The 19,135-nt window shown below is 42.0% G+C and overlaps 1 protein-coding gene across 1 annotated transcript in view; it reads right to left on the bottom strand.

The window, feature by feature from the left end:
• unc80 (unc-80 homolog (C. elegans)) overlaps positions 1-19,135 on the bottom strand; it is a 58,813-nt gene that overhangs the window by 21,234 nt on the left and 18,444 nt on the right. Inside the window, 23 exon segments of the mRNA XM_020615285.1 lie at positions 26-229; positions 317-408; positions 939-1,178; positions 1,257-1,434; positions 1,665-1,798; positions 2,241-2,376; positions 2,472-2,684; positions 2,804-2,976; positions 4,459-4,612; positions 4,941-5,047; positions 6,113-6,321; positions 6,592-6,690; positions 8,024-8,187; positions 9,524-9,672; positions 11,963-12,110; positions 12,374-12,505; positions 12,611-12,693; positions 12,696-12,933; positions 13,294-13,562; positions 14,748-14,888; positions 16,836-17,052; positions 17,356-17,490; positions 17,706-17,979. Of these exon segments, the coding sequence (XP_020470941.1) occupies positions 26-229; positions 317-408; positions 939-1,178; positions 1,257-1,434; positions 1,665-1,798; positions 2,241-2,376; positions 2,472-2,684; positions 2,804-2,976; positions 4,459-4,612; positions 4,941-5,047; positions 6,113-6,321; positions 6,592-6,690; positions 8,024-8,187; positions 9,524-9,672; positions 11,963-12,110; positions 12,374-12,505; positions 12,611-12,693; positions 12,696-12,933; positions 13,294-13,562; positions 14,748-14,888; positions 16,836-17,052; positions 17,356-17,490; positions 17,706-17,979 (3,889 nt within the window).

Raw genomic sequence — 19,135 nt, 5'->3', positions numbered from 1 at the left:
AGGACAGACAGTTTGTCAGACCAACCTCTTTGCTCTTTTTAACTCGTGCCCCAATGTTTCCGCAAGAAGAGCTGTCCTCTCTCAGGCTGTCTACTGTCTCACCGTACACGAGCTTAATAGCACGGACCAGACGGGCACAGGAGCGATTGTGGTGCTGGTAGCAGCGTGGATGGCAGAAGTCTATGTGTGTACAGATGAAACTCTGCTGGTTGCACAGCAGGATCATAATCTGTGCCAAGAAAGTTGAAGAGAGCAGGATTTAGTCTGTGAGACGTAGCACAGAGGCACAGTATGCACATGTATAGTATGCACATACATGGAGCCATGACATGTTGCGATGGTAGTTGTCCTCTGCTCCGCCTGTACTCTCTGGCTCTATGCTGGGTTCACTCGTGCTGAAGGGACTGCCTGCAGGTAACAAAAGCATGCAAATGTTTAAAATGAGCCATGTAATCCCTTATAAGAGAGGGAATGGTGGTTTGCATTTGATATTTAAGGTGCATTTTCAAGCAATCTAACTTTTTGTGATAAAGAAAAATACTGAATTGTTAACCCAAATCTGACTTGTTTCTCGTCTCAAAAAAACTGCTGTTGCAAATTGTCTGCTGTTATTGTTCCTCCAGCAGTGTTCACTGCCCATTCTCCTGTACAGCTTTAAAGCATATGCATATATGTTTTTCATGGTCTTTTCCTCTTTTAACTGCCTGCCAGTTCTAGAAATTCAGAAACATGGGGCTCTGTTCTCCAGTGGAAGAAAAGCACCCATGTTCTATTTTGTGCTGTAGTAAAAGACAATATTTGTTTCAAACATTTTAATTCATATGATGAACATTATACAGTATGTAACTTTAATGAATGCATGCACCCTTAAAAATACAATCACAGGAAATTAGTAATGGTACTGATTGATGTCAACATTCATTTCATCGATGTCTTACCTATGTCAGTTACAGTGTCCCTGCTTTGTGTCTGTGACAGCAGCCCCTCTTCATTCTCCGACTCAGAATCCTGCCGGGACAGTTTGGTGCTCTTGAGGCTCCCTGCCCGGCGTATGGAGGACAGGGAGCCGCCTTTTTTCACACGAAAGCTGCGAGCCCCTTTAATTTGAAGCAACCGGGAGCCTCCAATACGAATCTTACGGATGGGTGCTGGAGATGTGTGTAGTGGGGGGAGAACATCTATAATTATCAATGAGTGACAAGCAAACACGGCAATAATAAACCAGCGGACTCAGTGTGTGTGGCATCAGGTCTCACCTTGAACTTCCTGGGGCTTCTTCTCATCACAGGTAGTGTCTGACTTCAGAGTGTGGCTGCTGCTGTTGAGTGAATCATGTCCATCTTCGTCATCAAGGATACCTGCAAAGCTGATCTTTCTTTCATAGCGATGGCGACCGAGTTCTGGGTCCAAACGCAGGCGGCAGCTGTCCAAGTCCTACAGCCAATATTTGAGCATCATCAGCTTTATGTACATCCAGTAAATTTATCAGTGCATATTTTGGATTCTAACATATTTTTTGGTCAATTCTTATTGCTATTAGTATCTACTGTTAGAATGACCAAATGGTCTCAAAGATAATTTGTTACCCTTTATTCAGTTTTCATTTTTTAATGAAAAAACATGAAATGCGTGTGTATAGATAGATAGAAGATCTGACTACTGACCACAAGTGGTTCAGTGCGAGGTCGTGGTAAGCAGGGAAAGGTTTCTCGTAGGAAAGTGGTGATTTCCAATAACAGTTGGCAGGCCGCCATCTTCAGAGCAAAGGGGCAGCCGCATTTTGTAGGATTGACTGTGTCTTTGGGGAAATTGATAAAAAAAGTCACTATGTTGTTTTTCTTTTTAACAAATTTCCAGTGATTCCATTGTTGCTCAGTTGTGGAGATAACTTGGTTGTCATGTGAACATAGAAAAATACTGTAGCTTATGTTATGTTTGCAGAAAAATAGCACAAGATGTAGCCAAAAGCTCCAGGAAAAGCTGTTAACTGGACTTTAAAAGCTTTATGATATTTACAAGGCATCTTTATTTTACATGACATATAAAGTAAATTAAAAAAAAAACAATTAGAAGTAAAAAAATTTACAAATTCACATGAATAAAGCTGGCACCATATTTGTGCTAATATTGAATGAATAAACATGCTTAAATTTAATACAATACAGATTTACCTCTGGAAAAAAATCTTATAAAACAATATCCATATGCAGTTCAGGCATTAAGCATATCTTCTGACTCACTGTCATCTAAATAGTCCTCTTCCTCATCTTCTTTTCTCATTCTCCGTTTGGTCTCTTCATCATAAATGTAACCCAGGATGTTCGCAGGGCTCTCGCTGTCTGAGTGACAGAGTTCACTGAGTCTTGTTCCAATTGCCTGAGTAGATTAAACACAAAGATACAAATACTTAAAATTAATCAAGCCTTATTATAATGTGTCACCTTAAATGATCTGCACAGACTGTAACTCACGTCTCCCCACTGGCAGAAATGTTTGGCGGCATTCCACTGAAGTTTCTGGTTTCTTTTGTTTCCCACAATGGGTGATCGACCCCTTGACAGCCCTTTTTTGGTGATATTGACATGGTGGCCTTTCATCCACTCAGGCCAGTTGCCACGGTTACAGCGGTGCACAAATCGGGCACATTCAAGGAAGAGGGAGGCTCGGGCCACAACTGGAGCTTCCTAAAAAACCAGAGAGCAGTTAAAGATTTTAATGGCCTTCACTTCATACAGTTGTACCTCTTAGGATGATCCAGGGTGAAATGTTTATAGTGATGCATTGTGTTCAAAATTAAACATACCAGGTCCAGAGCAGCAGCAAGGATGGAGGCGTCAGGTATGGTTCCTGGCTCACAGCAGTTCAGTAAGAACTGGAAGCGTTTCATTCCCTGTCGAATGGCACCCAGATTCACCACGTTCTTGTTCTTCATGGCCTCCTGACTGGCTGCTAGACGCTCCTGAAAACCATGGGGTCCTGGAGGAGAAAGGAAGAGGAGAGAAGAGTGGAGCACAGTATAACAGAACTGGTGAGCGAAATTTTATGGAAAACAAGCAAATAATCATTTGTGCTTTTTCACGTCAACAGCGGCACTGGAGATTACATAAAGAAACAATACCATCCAGGCCATTTAACAAAAAGCACTGACAAAAGAAGGTGAGTGAGAGATGGACACAGAGCCACTGCAGTGGTTACACTTGGATTTTCAGTTCTGCTTTTACAGTGTGACTATATGGAGGGGAGTGAAAGGAATGTGGATGAGAATACAAATGCAGATCCGATAGCCAAGATCATTTTCAGGACTCTCATGCAATATATTGTATACTTTATAATGGAATCTCACAAATCAGAATGAAATGACAAGTGTAACCGTAGCTGTACAGAAGAAAGCTTTATGTAGACCATTTGTTTTATCACTTCACTGAAACTCAGGCATTGAAAAATACCACCAGACGTCACCACAGAAGAGACGAGAGAGCAGTGACAGCATCATGCTTGATGTAGCACAGAAATGTGCTCTACGGCAGAAAGATGGCTTCATAGAAATGAGACACCACCGTTCCTGTCTTTCAACCTTTAGGTGAAAGAAAAAGGAAGGGGTTAGCATGTGCAGAGTTGGAAAAAAGGGAATGTAGAGTTGGTAATATAACACACAGCTGGAAAGTGTAATGTCAGTTTGGAAAGATCATCATCTAAGATAAGTGCACACAACTGAAGTTTGCCTTGTGAGAACAAAAAAAATCCAATCACATGTCATTTGACATCTAAATCCACTTCAAATTAAGAAATTGGATTTTCAACACATCTGGATGTCTCGCATTGTGATGTTTTTAACTGGCTATTAAATGTAGTAGATTTGTCACAGTTCAAAAAGTCAGTGTACCAATGGTGTGTGTGTGTATGTATATATATATATATGTATATATTGATGTTTTTGTTAACAGAACTTAAGCTTGTGGTAAACAGGTTTACTTTTTATTTTATGAAAGTGTGAGTGCACAAAATGCCAAGGAAATGAAAAGTAAAACTAATGGTCTGTACCAAAATGTGTAATGTATGTAATTTTTGTTAAAATTGATTTTATAAAATTGGTATTGAAAAAAGTATTGTTTAGGAACCAGTACTGAAGTCAAGGTATCGGTAACGATATTGAAAATTTTTAGAAGTTGACTGCAGCTTGTTCATGCCAATCATTCTTAGACAAAGTGTATTTGTATAGATTAGAAACTCTGATAGGTTCAAACAATACATTTAGGCTAGCAGAGCACAGAAGGCAGCTATCCGACTGTAGGAAGGATGGTGAAGGAAAAAACTGGCAGAAGAAGACAGACCACGTCTTGCGAGGCGAGACACGGCACTACAAGGACAAACAAAGGCAGGGACAGAAAGAGTGAGAACAAGACAAAGGACGATGGGGCGTGGGTGGACGAGGGTCACCCTGGAGTGGGAGAGGTCTACCATCTTTCTCTTCTGTGTGGTGAAGCTTGGATGGATTCCTCCTGCCAGACCTCCATTTACCGAGCCGCTTGAAGAAATTCTCCTCCTCATCCCTGCCATACTCTGGCCCTGCAGCGCCCCCTTCTGACAACTTCACTGCACTAGTGAACTTCACCTAAGACATCAACACACACATAGGTTAAATCCCAATTCACTTAAATGCATCCATGTTTCCTTCACTTGCATCTTTTCCTTGTGTCTTAGTGCAGCTTTTAATTGTACAATGCTAATTCCATCAGGATGATTAACCCACCTCCCCTCAAAATCCCAAACAAAATGCCTGGCTAGGAGTGTCTTATAATTCTGTTTTTGTAGAATATAATACAAATCAAACTAATAGGAAAATCATTAAATTATTGCTAATGTGACCTGTATGGGGTGAGGATGGTTTGATTCAGACACTCTTAACACACTATGTTTGCATCCAATGGCAGTGAACAGACCTTTGAGCTCTGCCGTATGAAGGAGAGCCGATCCACTGAGCTGATATCCAGCAGGTCCTCAACACCGTCAGTCAGTCCTGATAGAGAGGAACGCTTCAGCCAGTTACCTGGAGACACAGGAAGTACACAAATGAACTGTTAACATGAAATAAAGTAAGGTATAAAGCCACAAATGCACTGACAAGGCAAGTACACGTGCACTCATTGGAGAGAGGAAGTAAGAACAGACAGGGACAGAGCATTCACTCACCATCACTGCACACTCACTCACACTTAAGGGATACAAGTCTAAATATTCACAAACTAAGATTTATTCAAAAATAATCACATTGTTTTATAATGACTTAAACAAAAGACCTTGGCTGAGTGGTATTTGCAAATACAATTTCATTATACGGTCTCACAGAAGCAGAGCTCAGATCACTATACTGCTCTATAAAGGCAGAAAGCTAAAGCGGTGAAGGTGAGAAAAAGGGTTTTAAAGCATTCGTGTCCTCAAGCTACATGACCTATAGATGGTGTAATTCCTTTATGTAATTCCTTTTGAGCTGATTATTGTACCAAAAGGTATTACTTCCCTAAATATATTATCCTATCCTTATCCCAAATCCAAAAAAAAACTACCAACAGCACTGATTCAACCATCTATTGGCCACTGCTTATTTGGCATGCGGCCGTGGGGGCAGCAGGTTTAACAGAGCAGTTCAGCAACGCTCTTGACAGACACGACAAATACTGCATGTTGTTATTCAGCAGGTTTAACAGAGCAGTTCAGCAAATACTGACACGACAAATACTGCATGAAGATGGTTCCACATCCACACACATAAGACAGAGAGAGTGAATGCTAGGCAAACAGTCCCATGGCATGCTAAGGCACAAAAAGGAACACAAAACAGACCAAAGAGATGAAATGGCCTGGTGAAAGGCGCTGTTCTAGTGTCACACATACAAAATACATCCTGTTCGAGTGGATTTCGAGCTGGGACAGTATGAGGTATGGTCATGAAAATACCAACTCTGATATAAAAAATGAAAAAACACAATCTGGAATCTTGTGTTTGCTTTTTCACCATGCTTTTAGCATAAATTACATCTTTTTTTTTTAGCGCAATCAATCAGAATTCAAATTTTCAGGCCAGTTAGACTTGTTGCATAATGACTGCCCTTACCTATAGGCAGCTTCAGTTTCTTGCGAAGTGAAATGCGTCGTGATCTGGATCGAGAGCGCCGGTCAGTGGTGGTGCCGGAGTGGGCGGTGGTGCACTCTGAGGTGTCCTGCTCTGACTGGCTGCTGGTGTCGCTGGCAGCGCTCTGTGATTTGAACATCTTCCTCCAAAAATCCTTTCTGCCCAGCAGAACACCTGGTATCTGTTCTTCACTAGAGGTACAGAGAGGGAGAGAAGGAAGGAAAGACCTGAATGTTTACATAGGAGGAAATGTCACAAAACAAGTTTAGTGTCACCTTTTACAAATTTGTATATTTTAGTGTAAACGTATTGCTTAGCTCTGTGGCCTGCTCTGGGCTGAAGGGAGAGAGGGTGCTACACTACAGGAGGAGTTTTAAAACTTGTCCTATTTTGAGACAGAAATGGCAGCTGGGCTCAGCATAGATGGTGCTATATGGAGATGCTGTGAGGTGGAGACTCACTGTTCGGGTGTCTGGGGGGGTCTACTGGAGATGTAGCTGCGACACTCATCTGCAGCACTGGACACCTGACCCTTCTCCCCGGACACACCTGCCTCTGACCTGGGCACACACACACCCCGAGACACAGACAAACCGCTCAGGCCACCTGATTTAGACACCTACTGAGCTCTCCTGATGCTGCAGGAAAGCCTGCCAAGGTGGCTCCCCCATGACAACCTGAGGAGTTATTAATCTACTGAAATTAAGTTTAGCATTGATTCTGCTACATATTGTCATTGAGTCTATTGGTGTTTGCCAACCTGAGCTCATCTGTGATGCCCGTCTGTTCCTTACTGATTTATGAAGAAACAAAATCCTAAATTAAAGCAATATGAAAGTAGAAGATTTGTGTTGTTTGACTTTATTCATCCTGTGGGGAAAATCATCCTCTGCATTGACAATTCGTTGTATTGGCTATTCATACTCTACATATTCAAGCCATTTGCCCCATTCAATTTGAATTAAAATACTTCATTTTTTTAATATCCAATACTGCAGTTTATTATTAACATTTCTTAAGCCCTGTTTAAAGGTAAAGTCCAATTTTTAAAACAAATTAGTGTTAATTTGTAAATGGTACGTTCACCACAATTGTCACTTTTTAACTGTTATAAAACAAATGTTATAATTCAAGAGACAGGCCAGTGACTCTCCAGAAATATTCCTCATCATCCTCATCTTTTGAAGAGGACACAGCTCTTAGAAGAGCAAAGCATGCAAACTCCACACATACACCTCCAGTCACCCATTGCTCATCTTGTCAGTTTTGTTGTTGTATTTGGTGCCATTATAAATAACTTGCTATTTTGTAATGTTCTGATTAAAGTGTCTCATCTTAAAGCAGTACCTTTTAACTTACTATAGAGTGCCACAGATTCGCAGTCAGCTCAGTTAACCAGAACAAACAGCTGTGTTTTGTATGTCAGCTACTATATGCTAGTGGACCTGGATGACTACAGGACCTGGACACTGCGTATGGAGCACCTCCACTTCAAGGCCAGAAATGATGTGACTTAGCCTAAAAGTAAACATGAACCATTTTAATGATTTGTCCTGTGGTGGTCAAATGATGAGGGCTGCCCAGTGCACTACAGTCAAATTATCAAATCAAATAAACATCAAATCAATCACTCGAGCTGGAAAAACAGATGCAGACAGTACAAAACAAAACATAAAAAAAGAAAAAGACCAGCAGTGATGAGAAGCGTAGCTCTGATTTGTCAGAAAAGGGGAGTCCTTACTGTACACAGTCAGGTACTGTGACTGCAAATATTTTGTTACCTCTTAAAGCGAGATGATTATAAATTCTATGCTCAAGGGGTAGTCACTGAGAGTAGAACATGGATTTTTACTGGTTCATTCAGACCATTTCTGGCATCTGACTGGCCAGTACCTCCTGGGTCCGGGCTGTTTGGTCTCTTCCTTCTCCTCAGGTTTCTTGGTGGTGGTGACCTTCTCGGCACTGTCCAGGAGTGCACTCAGTGCCACCCTGCGGAACACGTTTCCATGGGCCTCCTTAATAAACTGCACCAGCTGGCGGATGTCACAGTACAGCCCCTGGGAACAAAGAGGGTGACAAAGTGAGAGCGAGGCATGTGTGAGACAAATGGTGTGTGAACAAGACTGTGTCAGCAGAAGAAAAAAGGGAAAACGAACAGCTAGGACTTAACCAGACCGATATTGTTTTGCAGTTAGCATCAGTGTGTATATTTGGACATGTACAATATATATCATAAAGCATGGTGTGCAGGAGCTTGCTCAAGTCTGTCAAGGCACCAGCTCCAGCTTGTGAGTGGGTGTCCTCTGATTCTGTGCCATAATAAAGCCTGCCTTATAAAGTGTGTCCCTTTCTGACAATGTACACAAGTCATGTCAGGCCTGAGGCTTTCTCAGCCTTGTTTAACGACTTCATCTCTGCTGCATGTCTGTTTTACATTACGTTTGTACTCCATACCATGTACTCACCGCCGTGAGCAAACAAAATTGGAAACTGTTAAATAAACTGAATATATAAATTTGGCAGGCATAAATGGATCAGCATCTTCTTTGTAATGGTCATTACTGGACATTCCAAGAGATGCGCTTCCAAAAACCTTCCCTCAAGTAGAAGTCTAGTGAAGCCATTGTGTTTTGAATTTTCACAGTAGAACCAAAGTCCCAGGAAGATTAGTCTCTTTTACTTTTTAAGCAAATGAAATTTGCCTATTTTTCAGATAAGTTAGTCAAAAATATCCATATAAATAACATATGAAAAAGGATTTTTCCTTTATTTCCTTTACCATCGTATCTATTATCTTATTTGTGCATTCACGTTTTCATAACATGTTATTCTTATGCAACTTTATTTTTAGACTAGGTGTTCTTTTTTTGGCTTTTAACTCTTTACTTAACTCCAAGAGAGCCCTGCACAAGAATTTCTATATGCTTAAACTGTCTGTTTATGCATAAATGGAAAATAAAAATCTTGAGTCTATTTATTTTAAATCTGTTACAATAAGCAGTTTTACATACTGTGACAATTTGATATTTACCACATCATTTAAATTTCTTCTCACCTTTAAACATGCATATTACATAACATTACACTGATTAATTTGACACTACTAAAATATGCAAGTTTGATAAAACATGCTCTAGAAAAAAAACAGGAAATGACTGAAATTAAGCTCATTTCATGCAACATCATGTATGACAAAGCCCCAACAAAAGCAGCATGTGTTACTGGTCTTATTTGGACTCAGTATAAAATGAGCCATTAATAACTCTACTAGTTGGTGTGATGTCTAACGGGAATACAAGTGATATGTTAAACACAGGCTGAACTTTGAGAGAGAGAGAGACTGACAATAAACAGAAAGAGGCCGACAGGCAAATGATCTGACACAACACTCACCAGGTTCTCAGGGCTGTGCAGTTCATGTGTGGTTGAGGCGCAGCGGGTGATGAGGGACTTGAACATGCAGCCCACCACCACTGCCTCCATATTCTGGGCCACGGACTTGTTGTCCCCAGTGGTGAAGTTGTTCCCGAAGCCCGCCTTGTCTGGAAGCAACATGGAGGCGGGACAGACGACGGATCACACAGTGGGTGGTTTAGTCAGCGGGGGGACAACATTACTGACAGCTGACCAGCTCGAGTATAAAACAGTGAGCCCATACAACAGGGAGGGAAGGGGGCAGGTGGGGCAAAGGAAAAGGGTTCATAAAGCATATGAGGAGAAGCAAACTGAAAAAGATTCTTGGTAGGGGAAAAGAAATACATGCAAGTGACTAAGGCCTGCTACAAAAACTTACAGTAGAAAGCTGATTCTTTTGGTCCAGCTTAATGGAATGCAAAAAACATAAGCTCTATGAAGACCAGGTTTAATCATACAAGGCCAAATTTTGGAGTTGCAGGCGAGTTTTGTCACTTTTGGGCACAGTCAGGGGTGCAGCAATGGAAGCGGTGCCTAGGGAAGGGTCTGATCAGGTGAGTATCTTACTGTTACTATTATTGACTGTTATTGATTATTGATCATGTGTATCTACCGATGTTTCTTTTTTTCGCCCTCCTGGACCTCTCACCTGCACTGCCGTACTCTGCAAGAGAAAAGAGGCGGGGCACAAGTTGATTGACATCAGGCCAGCACAGACATGTACGCGGTGTCAGAAAGGACATGGCACCCCACCTCCAGACAGAGGTGAACTCAAGACACACGCACACAAGCGCGCACACACACACACAGACAGACTACCACGTGCGACAATAACACAAGGTGCCCTGTTCACTTTCAGGATTAAAACACTCATCAGTTCAGTAACTTGCCAATTGCATCATATTTTGTATGATGAGACTGTGCTGACTGCAGTTAGCATGAACAAAGTTCTTCAAATGTCAGTGCAAAACTGAATTGGCATGTACAGTGTGTCTCAGTATTCAGCAATAAAGCCACTGATTGAGCAGCGACGTAATGGGCAAAGCATTGGATTGGCAAGTGTACAGAATGGATGAGTCAGTAAAGAAGGCAGGATTCAGCTCATTGAAGTGGATGAAGAAAAAGAGGCAAGATGGAAGCAGGAGGACGACGAGAAAAGGAACACAGAGAAGCACAGACACGTGGAAGAAGGAAGGGAGCAAAACAGATATATAAGAGATAGTGCTGGAATGCAAAGTCAAAGTGCGGAGTGAGACAGTGATAGGACAATTCAGCTTTGTCAAACGTGCTAGAAAATTTCCCACTTTTTATTCTAAACTGTGTTAAAATGTTGTATCCACAGCAAACCTCTGAGGGTGATCTACTGTAGAACTGAATAGCTACTGTACCAAAAAAATAAGTTTGCTTGCATGTAAATATCTGCATATTAGTGCTGAACTGATTAGTCAATTAATCAGCCATCATTTTGAAAATCCATTAGCTGGATTTTGAAAATCCATTTATCAAGCAAAACTGCCAAACATTCACAGCTTCCAGCTTCTCAAATGTAAAGAAATCACTGCTTTTATTATTGTCAATTGAAAATCTTTGGATTTTGTAATATTAGTCAGCCAAAACAAGAAATTTAATGAGAAATCATATTGACTTCAAAGAAAGTGTGTGGCTCTAGGCAAAGCAATGACAGTTGGTCAATCCACCACTACTGAATACAGTAGGTTGCCATGACTGTCCAGACATTCACTGTCCCCAGAGGAAGACAAACTGTAACAACTGTAGAGATCAAACTTTTTACCTATAGCCATCATTTGAAAAAAATCATCCAGTACTCTGGGTCAAGGTAAAAGTAAAAGTCAGCATGGGGAGAAAACTCCCTTTAATTGAAGAAATCTCTTCAACCTCTGCCGGCTCTTGGTGGGCGGCCTTCAGCCTATAGTGTTAGCATGGTCACTTTTTTAGCTGGTTTGATTGAGCCTGTTTGCATGTTAGCATTTGCTACTTAACACTAAGCCAAAACAAAGCTGTCGCTGATGGGAGTGTTGTTAGATTTGCAGGTGACATGCTATTTGCTAACAAGGGGGTAAGCATGTACCGGCTAAATGTCAGCATGTTAGTATTGTCACTGTGACCATGCTAGAATGCTTTACCTCAAGTACCATCTCACAAAGCTGCTAGCACAGCTGGAAACTTGCTTACTTTTGACTGAATGATTAATTGAAAAATTAACTTTTTAAACTACTCAATAATAAAAGAAATCATTACTTGCAGCACTAACATAATAAACGTTAGGCAGCATTAGTCCTAAACAAGTTTTTCCAAATCCTGATCCGGATCAAATCCTTTTTTAAATTTATTATCAGTGCATTTTCACATTTTTAATGTATCACAATCTGTATCCTATCCCACTCACACAATACTTACTGTCAGTAATGGGCTCCATGCAGAAGCCCAGCAGCGCATGCAGGAAGTCCACTATGTTATTCAGTGAGTCTTTGTTGACATACTCCCGCATTGTTTGACGAAACTGCAGCTTGTCCAGCTTATACAGGTTGGTCAGGCAGTTCTGGGCCTGAAAGTAAAGTTTTGGCACATGAAAGATATCAATTGCCATGGCAGCATTTCATTTCGCCTTTACTGCTTAATCTAATAATAAAACATATTCATCTGTATTGTAATAGAACTGCAGCTGCTTCTCATTGAAGATAAAAACCCATCTCAGGATTCATTTCAGTTTCATTAAAATTTTATCATGTTAAAAAGGCAATAGCATTAATAATTCATAGGAAATCAGGCATCCAAACTGCACACATGCACAGAGGTAGAGAGTCTGACCTGCATTCGGAGGCGATCTCCTGACAGGCCACGGTGTCCCTCACCACAGCCATACGCACAGCCCAGAGATTTGACTATCTTTATCAGCATGGTCAGAGCCAGGCGATGAGTGCTGAGGCCAGAGCCTTCTTCCTGTTCATGGTAAGTACAGGGGTTTGATTTAGATCTATTCACTGCAGACATCCTCTACAGTTACAATTTCTATGATCCACTTCCAGAAACGCATTTTGAACACACCTTTTTATCATTATCCTTGTTATTCTTCACGTCATCCTTGCTCCCCTGCCCACTTCCTCCACCACTTCCACCTCCTCCCCCTCTCCCCCTGCTCCTGCCCCCAGAACTGCCCCACCTCCTTGCACACCTCCTCCGAGGCCCTGACCAGCCGGGTCTTTGGCTCGCGCCTCCTGGTTCTCCTTGTTGTCAGGCTTGGACGGTTTCTTGCCCATGCTGGGCACCACGCCTAGCTGCAGCAGGCAGTCAATGATGTTTAGGGCCACGTCACAGATCCTTGAGCTGATGTCATGGCTGAGGACAGCATAGAGAGCCCGCAGCACAGACTGGAATACAAGGGGAAAGGGAAAGGAGTGAGGAAATGTGGATGAAATTATATTTGTTATCACTGTCATGTTTAATTTGCAAAAGAAACAAGCAGCAACACCCTGCAGTCTCCAAATCCTTTATGGGGACTGGCTGGGCATTTAACTTTAATAGGAATGACTGGCACATGCTTTCAACTTAAAAGGCAATGCGATTCATCACACAGATGCAAACAATTCTGCAGTTCAAAAACACATTCATGAACCAGGCAGAATTTTCTTGGGACCTTTCTTAAGAACAAATCTGAGAAAAAAAGCTGCCATTAACTGCATTTGGCCACAGGGGTAATTTACGGTTTCAATGACTGACTGAACACTCACAGTGAGGTCCAACATGCCGTTTTTCAATACAAAGTTGTTGGTCCCTTCGATGTTCTCCCCCTCCTCCAGACAGGAGTAGTTGATACAGGAGTCGGTGAGGCTGCGCGGCAGGTTGGTGCAGGCCAGCGGTTCGACGGGGATCTCAGGGACTGCCACAGGGTTGCACAACTTCTTCATGTGCTCCGTGAAAAAGTCAGCGTAGCCCACATTGAAGGATGCCACTGTGGTGTTAAACGCTGCCATGGTGATGGTGGAGATCTGAGATCGCACTGTATAGAGAATGAATGTCACTTTCGGCTTTTTCCCGTTTAGGGGAAATCGTCACACTGACGACTCGCATGTAGACATTTGGCACGTGTTTTACGCCGGATGCACTTCCTGATGTAACCCTAATGTTAAATGTTAAATGTTCTACTGAGTTTTAACTCTATTACCGAGTCTTTCCTTTATTTCTACTCAAATTATATTTACATTATAACACAGAATCTGAGGTCATCATGGGGCATAAGAGGAAAACCAATTGAATATTTATGGCTAATTTGAATGACTGGTTTTGACATTCCTGCACCACCTGTTTACAGTCACACTCCAATTCTTAGTTTGACTATAGCTCTGCTGCCATCACTGCTACTGTAAATGTTTTAACTATTTGTATTCTTCATATAATCCAGGTCTTTACCAACAATAATTAAATATATAAAATAATCAAAGAATATTTCTCTTTGTGTGGCAGGAATCTACACGCACCCAATTTTCTCAAAAATATACCTGATGTAAAGACTTAAATGCATGAATTTCTAAAAATAATCACACTAAGCTGTTACTGAAAGCTGTGCCTTCAGAGGTGTAAATTCATTTAGCTTGTGATTGAGTTTTGATTCTATTCTATTGTCCATCTATCTATCCATCCATCCATCCATTTTCCTTCGCTTATCTGGAACCGGGTCGCGGGGGCATTCTACTGATCATGTATAATGTCAGAAGCTATAATTACCTTCTGTTGTCAGTAAACTGAATAGCAATGGAATGCATGTCAGCACTATTATTTGTATGTAAATTAGCTGCTCTGGCCTTAGCAGAACCAGCAGAAACTGTTCTTTTATTAACATGATGAATAGTAATATGATTGTAGTTTGCATCTTACAGATGTTTGTAATTTGACTATTTTATTTTCATAAAAAACTGTCCAATATCACTCTGTCAGCCTTTCTAGGGAGCCTCACAGAACATCTCATCATGATCATGGATTTGACTATATGAATGCTGGCTCTTTTCTTATCAAAAAAGTCTTCTGTTTCTTATGGTTTCCCTTCAACTAACACAAGAGCTTTCAAACTGTGTGAATTGCCTTAATTTTCTGTTGATTTGTTAGAAATTTTACACAGATCAGTGAAAATTGCATCTGCACATCTGTTCATGTTTAAGAAACCCATTTAAGTGCTGTATATCCTTACCCTCTTTCACGGTGTTGTCGCTGTGGCTGTTGGAGTGGTCGGGCATGTCTCTGAGCAGAGAATGATGAGAATGAGAGTGTTTGGCACTTAGGCTGTCTGCATCTGCAGCTGTGTCTGTGCTGCCCCTCCGGGTGAATTTGCCTGGAAAGTGATATACAGTGGGTATGGAAAGTATTCAGACCCCCTTAAATTTTTCACTCTTTGTTATATTGCAGCCATATGCTAAAATCATTTAAGATCATTTTTTTCCTCATAATGTACATACAGCTCCCCATATTGACAGAAAAGCACAGAATTTGACATTTTTGAAGATTTATTAAAAAAGAAAAACTGAAATATCAAAAACTGAAATATCACATGGTCATAAGTATTCAGACCCTTTGCTGTGACACTCGTATATTTAACTTAGGTGCTGTCCATTTCTTCTGATCATCCCTGAGATGGTTCTAAGCTGCAATATAACAAAGAGTGAAAAATTTAAGGGGGTCTGAATACTTTCCGTACCCACTGTATATTAGGATAACTGCACACACATACAGATTCAAACACACACATATAAAAATGGCACCTAACTGTTTATGAAGACAAAACCTGGACAACAGAGGCTGTTTTTATGCGACGACCTTGTGACACCAGTTTCAGGCATTGTTATGTGTTATGTTTTAGCTTTGCTTCCTGTTTTTGGGCTTTTATTTTGGTTTTCTTTCCTGCTCCCCTCCACCTCTCCTGCCCCAGCTTTACCACAGTTTCAATCAGCGTTCATTGTTTTCATCTGTTGCTAATCATTCCCTGGTCTTCAGCCTTATATACCACCTTCTTTCCCTCAGTCACTCGCTGGTCCATTAACTTCACTCCTGAAGTTACCACGTTCTTGATACCTTACGAGTTTGCTTTGTTGCTCTCACCATGTCCAGATGGTCCAAGTAACGTTTTGTTCCTGAAGTTCTCTAATTCTGACGACAGCCAGCATGTGACCCGTAACCTCTGAACTCAGCGGACCTGCTCCTCAATGCCGAGTAAGTCCACTCCTGATCTATGACTACACTCATCTGTGCTCCACGCTGCTGCCTGGCTAGCTCTTGTACCTCTCACTCAGATTACCAGTTCTCCTTGATGAACAGTGAGACATCTCCTGACCTGTGACCTTACTCTCTTGTGCTCCTCAACACTGCCTGGATAGCTGTACCTGTACCTCTCACACAGCTACCTGTTCCCCTTGATTACCCCTCTATGTCCTACGTCTTTCCCTGACCTGTGACTGGGCTTACCTGTGTCCCATGATGTGGCCTGGCTTTCTCCTGCACCACTCCTTCAGCTTACCTGTTCTCTTGGTCCCTGATCCGACCACCACTCACCTGGGTTCTTTACCTCCTCTAGAGACTCTAGCTACCCCGACCACTCTCCTGCCTACTTGACTCACCTGTGTGTTCCTAGCCCCGCAGCTCCGCTCTGCCCTGCCTGCCTGCTCCGCCCTGCCTGCCCCATCTCATCTCCAGCTCCACCCTTCCTGCCTGCCACCCCCATTGCTTGTACTCTTTTTCTATCAATAAAGACTTTCTGGTTTTTACTGAGTCCTGGTCTGCATTTTGTGTGGGCACTGTAACAGTACGCAGCTGCAAAATGAGTTCAGTCACTGATTTCTCTGGGCAGACTTAAAGTTTTGCTAAAGATACATCACCATCTATCTACCAATGTCAGGATGTTTATTAGGTTTATTTTTAATTTTTTAAAATATTTGCTGTTTTATGATATGGGGTTTTGAATTGTATTCTGAAAATGTCTTCCTGAGAACAGGGCTAATCTGAAGCAGCAGCTGTATGGATACTTTGGCGAAAGGTGGCAGTGGCGTCATGGAAAGCCAGCTTTAAAAAGTCACTGACTTGGCAAGATAAAAATATCTGTGTGTCTTAAGCAAATATTAACACTTCTCTGAGGGAGATAAAATGAATTCTGCAATGTTGATGAACTGACCTAATTCACTAACTGACAGAATCCTGTGATTCACCAAATGGGAGCTTCATGGAGAGAAAGCTAGACTGCAAATTGGTGACGTACAATCTATTCTGAGTATGAGCACACACTACCTACCCATGATTGTGGCCTGCCAGCCCCCGCGGTCCAGAGCCCGCCGATCGTCACCCAGGCCAGAGAAGCTTCCGAATGAAAAAGTGCTGCGTGTGGGCGAGACATCCAGGTGGTCGTCATGAAGCAGGAAAGGAACCCCCATCCGCCGCTGGCGCTTCTTTCCTGCATGATGGAAAGGAATGGAGCCCTTCCTCTCACGGTCCTCACGCCGGTTCTTAAACTGAGACCAAAACAATCCTTTATGTACCCTTGAGATTTGCTTTGCCTTTAATCTTGGTTAACTGGACACTGATATGAAGTGGGAATGAAAATAAAGCGATCTGGAGACACATTTGATTTATGATTCAATAAACAACTCAATTTTAAAAAGTGGCCAGAAAATAATACCAAAGGAATAATTTCTTATTTCTGACCCAGCTGATTCCACCTTCTTTGTCATGATCCATCACAAACTGCCTGTACTGTGATATTCTGATTAAGTATTAGCATGTTTGTATGAACAAACCCCATCTGGATGACTGACCTTCTTAAAGATGCTCATGCCCAGGTCAGAGGAGAGGTCAGGAACCGCCTGTCGACGGAGGTTGGTCAGAGACACCTTTGTGAAGGTCTCTGTGCTCAGAGATTTGCCCTCTTCATTGCATTTCAGACTCATATCCTGCAAAACGCAGCAGAGGACAGAGATAACATGACAGTCAATGCAGCACAGGCATCAGAAAGATTATATAAATGTGTCTCAGCAAGAAAACTTGACATAGTGCTTCAGTGGTTTATTTGATGTTGAGACCATTCGACCATTACTCCAATCAGTTAACATGTAAAATGGTGTCTCAAGAAATCCAGGAAGACTCCTCACCGTTTTTCTGCCATTACCTGGGTCTTGTGAGTGTTGACCAGTGAAGGTGTTGCAGCCACCATGGAGCTGCTGCGTGGGCGTGGCAGAGGCATAATCAGCGGTTCGGGGGTGCGTTCAGGTCTCTCCTCCAGGATCTGCCGCAGGCGATGAAGGTAGTACATCAGAGCCCAGTGTACACCTTCCTCTGCCCAGTGTGGCTGCAGCAGGCAACGCAACACTGCCACATCAAAGTAGGTGGCATAACGTGCTTGCTGGGCCAGAGATGCTGGCAGGCCTGCAGGGGCAGACGTCCTAGAAGGAAGAGGAAAAGACCAGGTTTTCACTTGTTAGATCCATAGTACCTTGTTGATCAAGACAAAAAAACTGATTCTTCTTCTCAGAGTCATAATGGTAAATGGTCTTATACTTGTATAGCACCTTTCTATGCTTTACCGCACACTCAAAGCACTTTCACATTATTCGGCCATTCACCCATTCGCACTTGCAAGCACTCACACATTCACACACTGGTGACATCACCGGGAGCAACTAGAGGTTTAGTGTCTTGCTCAACGACACTTGACTGGACAAGCCGGGAATCGAACCGCTAATACTCTGGTTAGGAAACGACCTGCTCTACCTCCTGAGCCACAGCCGCTCCCCTCGCTTCCTGAAAAGTGTTCTCCAGAACGGTGTCGGTCACTATGTCTGCCAGCTAAATTGAATTTCCAGCATCTTCTCTAAAAACGCTAATCAAATGAGCATGCACATATAGATTGAATTACTGCAACCCATTTGTTCCAGTTTTCCCCATGTCAATCAAGGATGAGGTTCATAAATTTAATTACTTCAAACTCACAAGTAATCTAGTAATATAGACAAAATGCCAAGTTAAATCTAACTTATACAGTGGGGCAAATAAGTATTTGACACACTGTCAATTTTTCAAGTTTTCCCACTTACAAAGGATGGACAGTTCTGTAATTTTCATCGTAGGTACACCTCAACTATGAGAGACAGAATCTACTAAAAAAATTCCAGTAAATTCCATTAGATTTTTAAATAATTTATTTACATTTTATTGCATGAAATAAGTATTTGATACAACAGAAAAATAGAACTTTTGTTTACAATTACAGAGCTCAGACGTTTCCTGTAGTTCTTGACCAGGTTTGCACACACTGCAGCAGGGATTTTGGCCCACTCCTCCGTACAGGCCTTCTCCAGATCTTTCAGGTTTTGAGGCTGTCGCTGGGCAACACAGAGTTTCAGCTCCCTCCATAGATTTTCTATTGGGTTCAGGTCTGGAGACTGGCTAGGCCACTCCAGGACCTTGAAATGCTTCTTACGGAGCCACGCCTTAGTTGCCCTGGCTGTGTGTTTGGGGTTATTGTCATGCTGGAAGACCCAGCCATGACCCATCTTCAATGCTCTTACTGAGGGAAGGAGGTTGTTGCCCAAAATCTCG

The sequence above is a fragment of the Monopterus albus genome, unplaced genomic scaffold (assembly GCF_001952655.1).
Source record: "Monopterus albus unplaced genomic scaffold, M_albus_1.0 scaffold161.1, whole genome shotgun sequence".
Lineage (NCBI taxonomy): Eukaryota > Metazoa > Chordata > Actinopteri > Synbranchiformes > Synbranchidae > Monopterus > Monopterus albus.
Note: the sequence above shows the minus strand (reverse complement) of the source record. Positions and strands in the feature narration are given on the sequence as shown.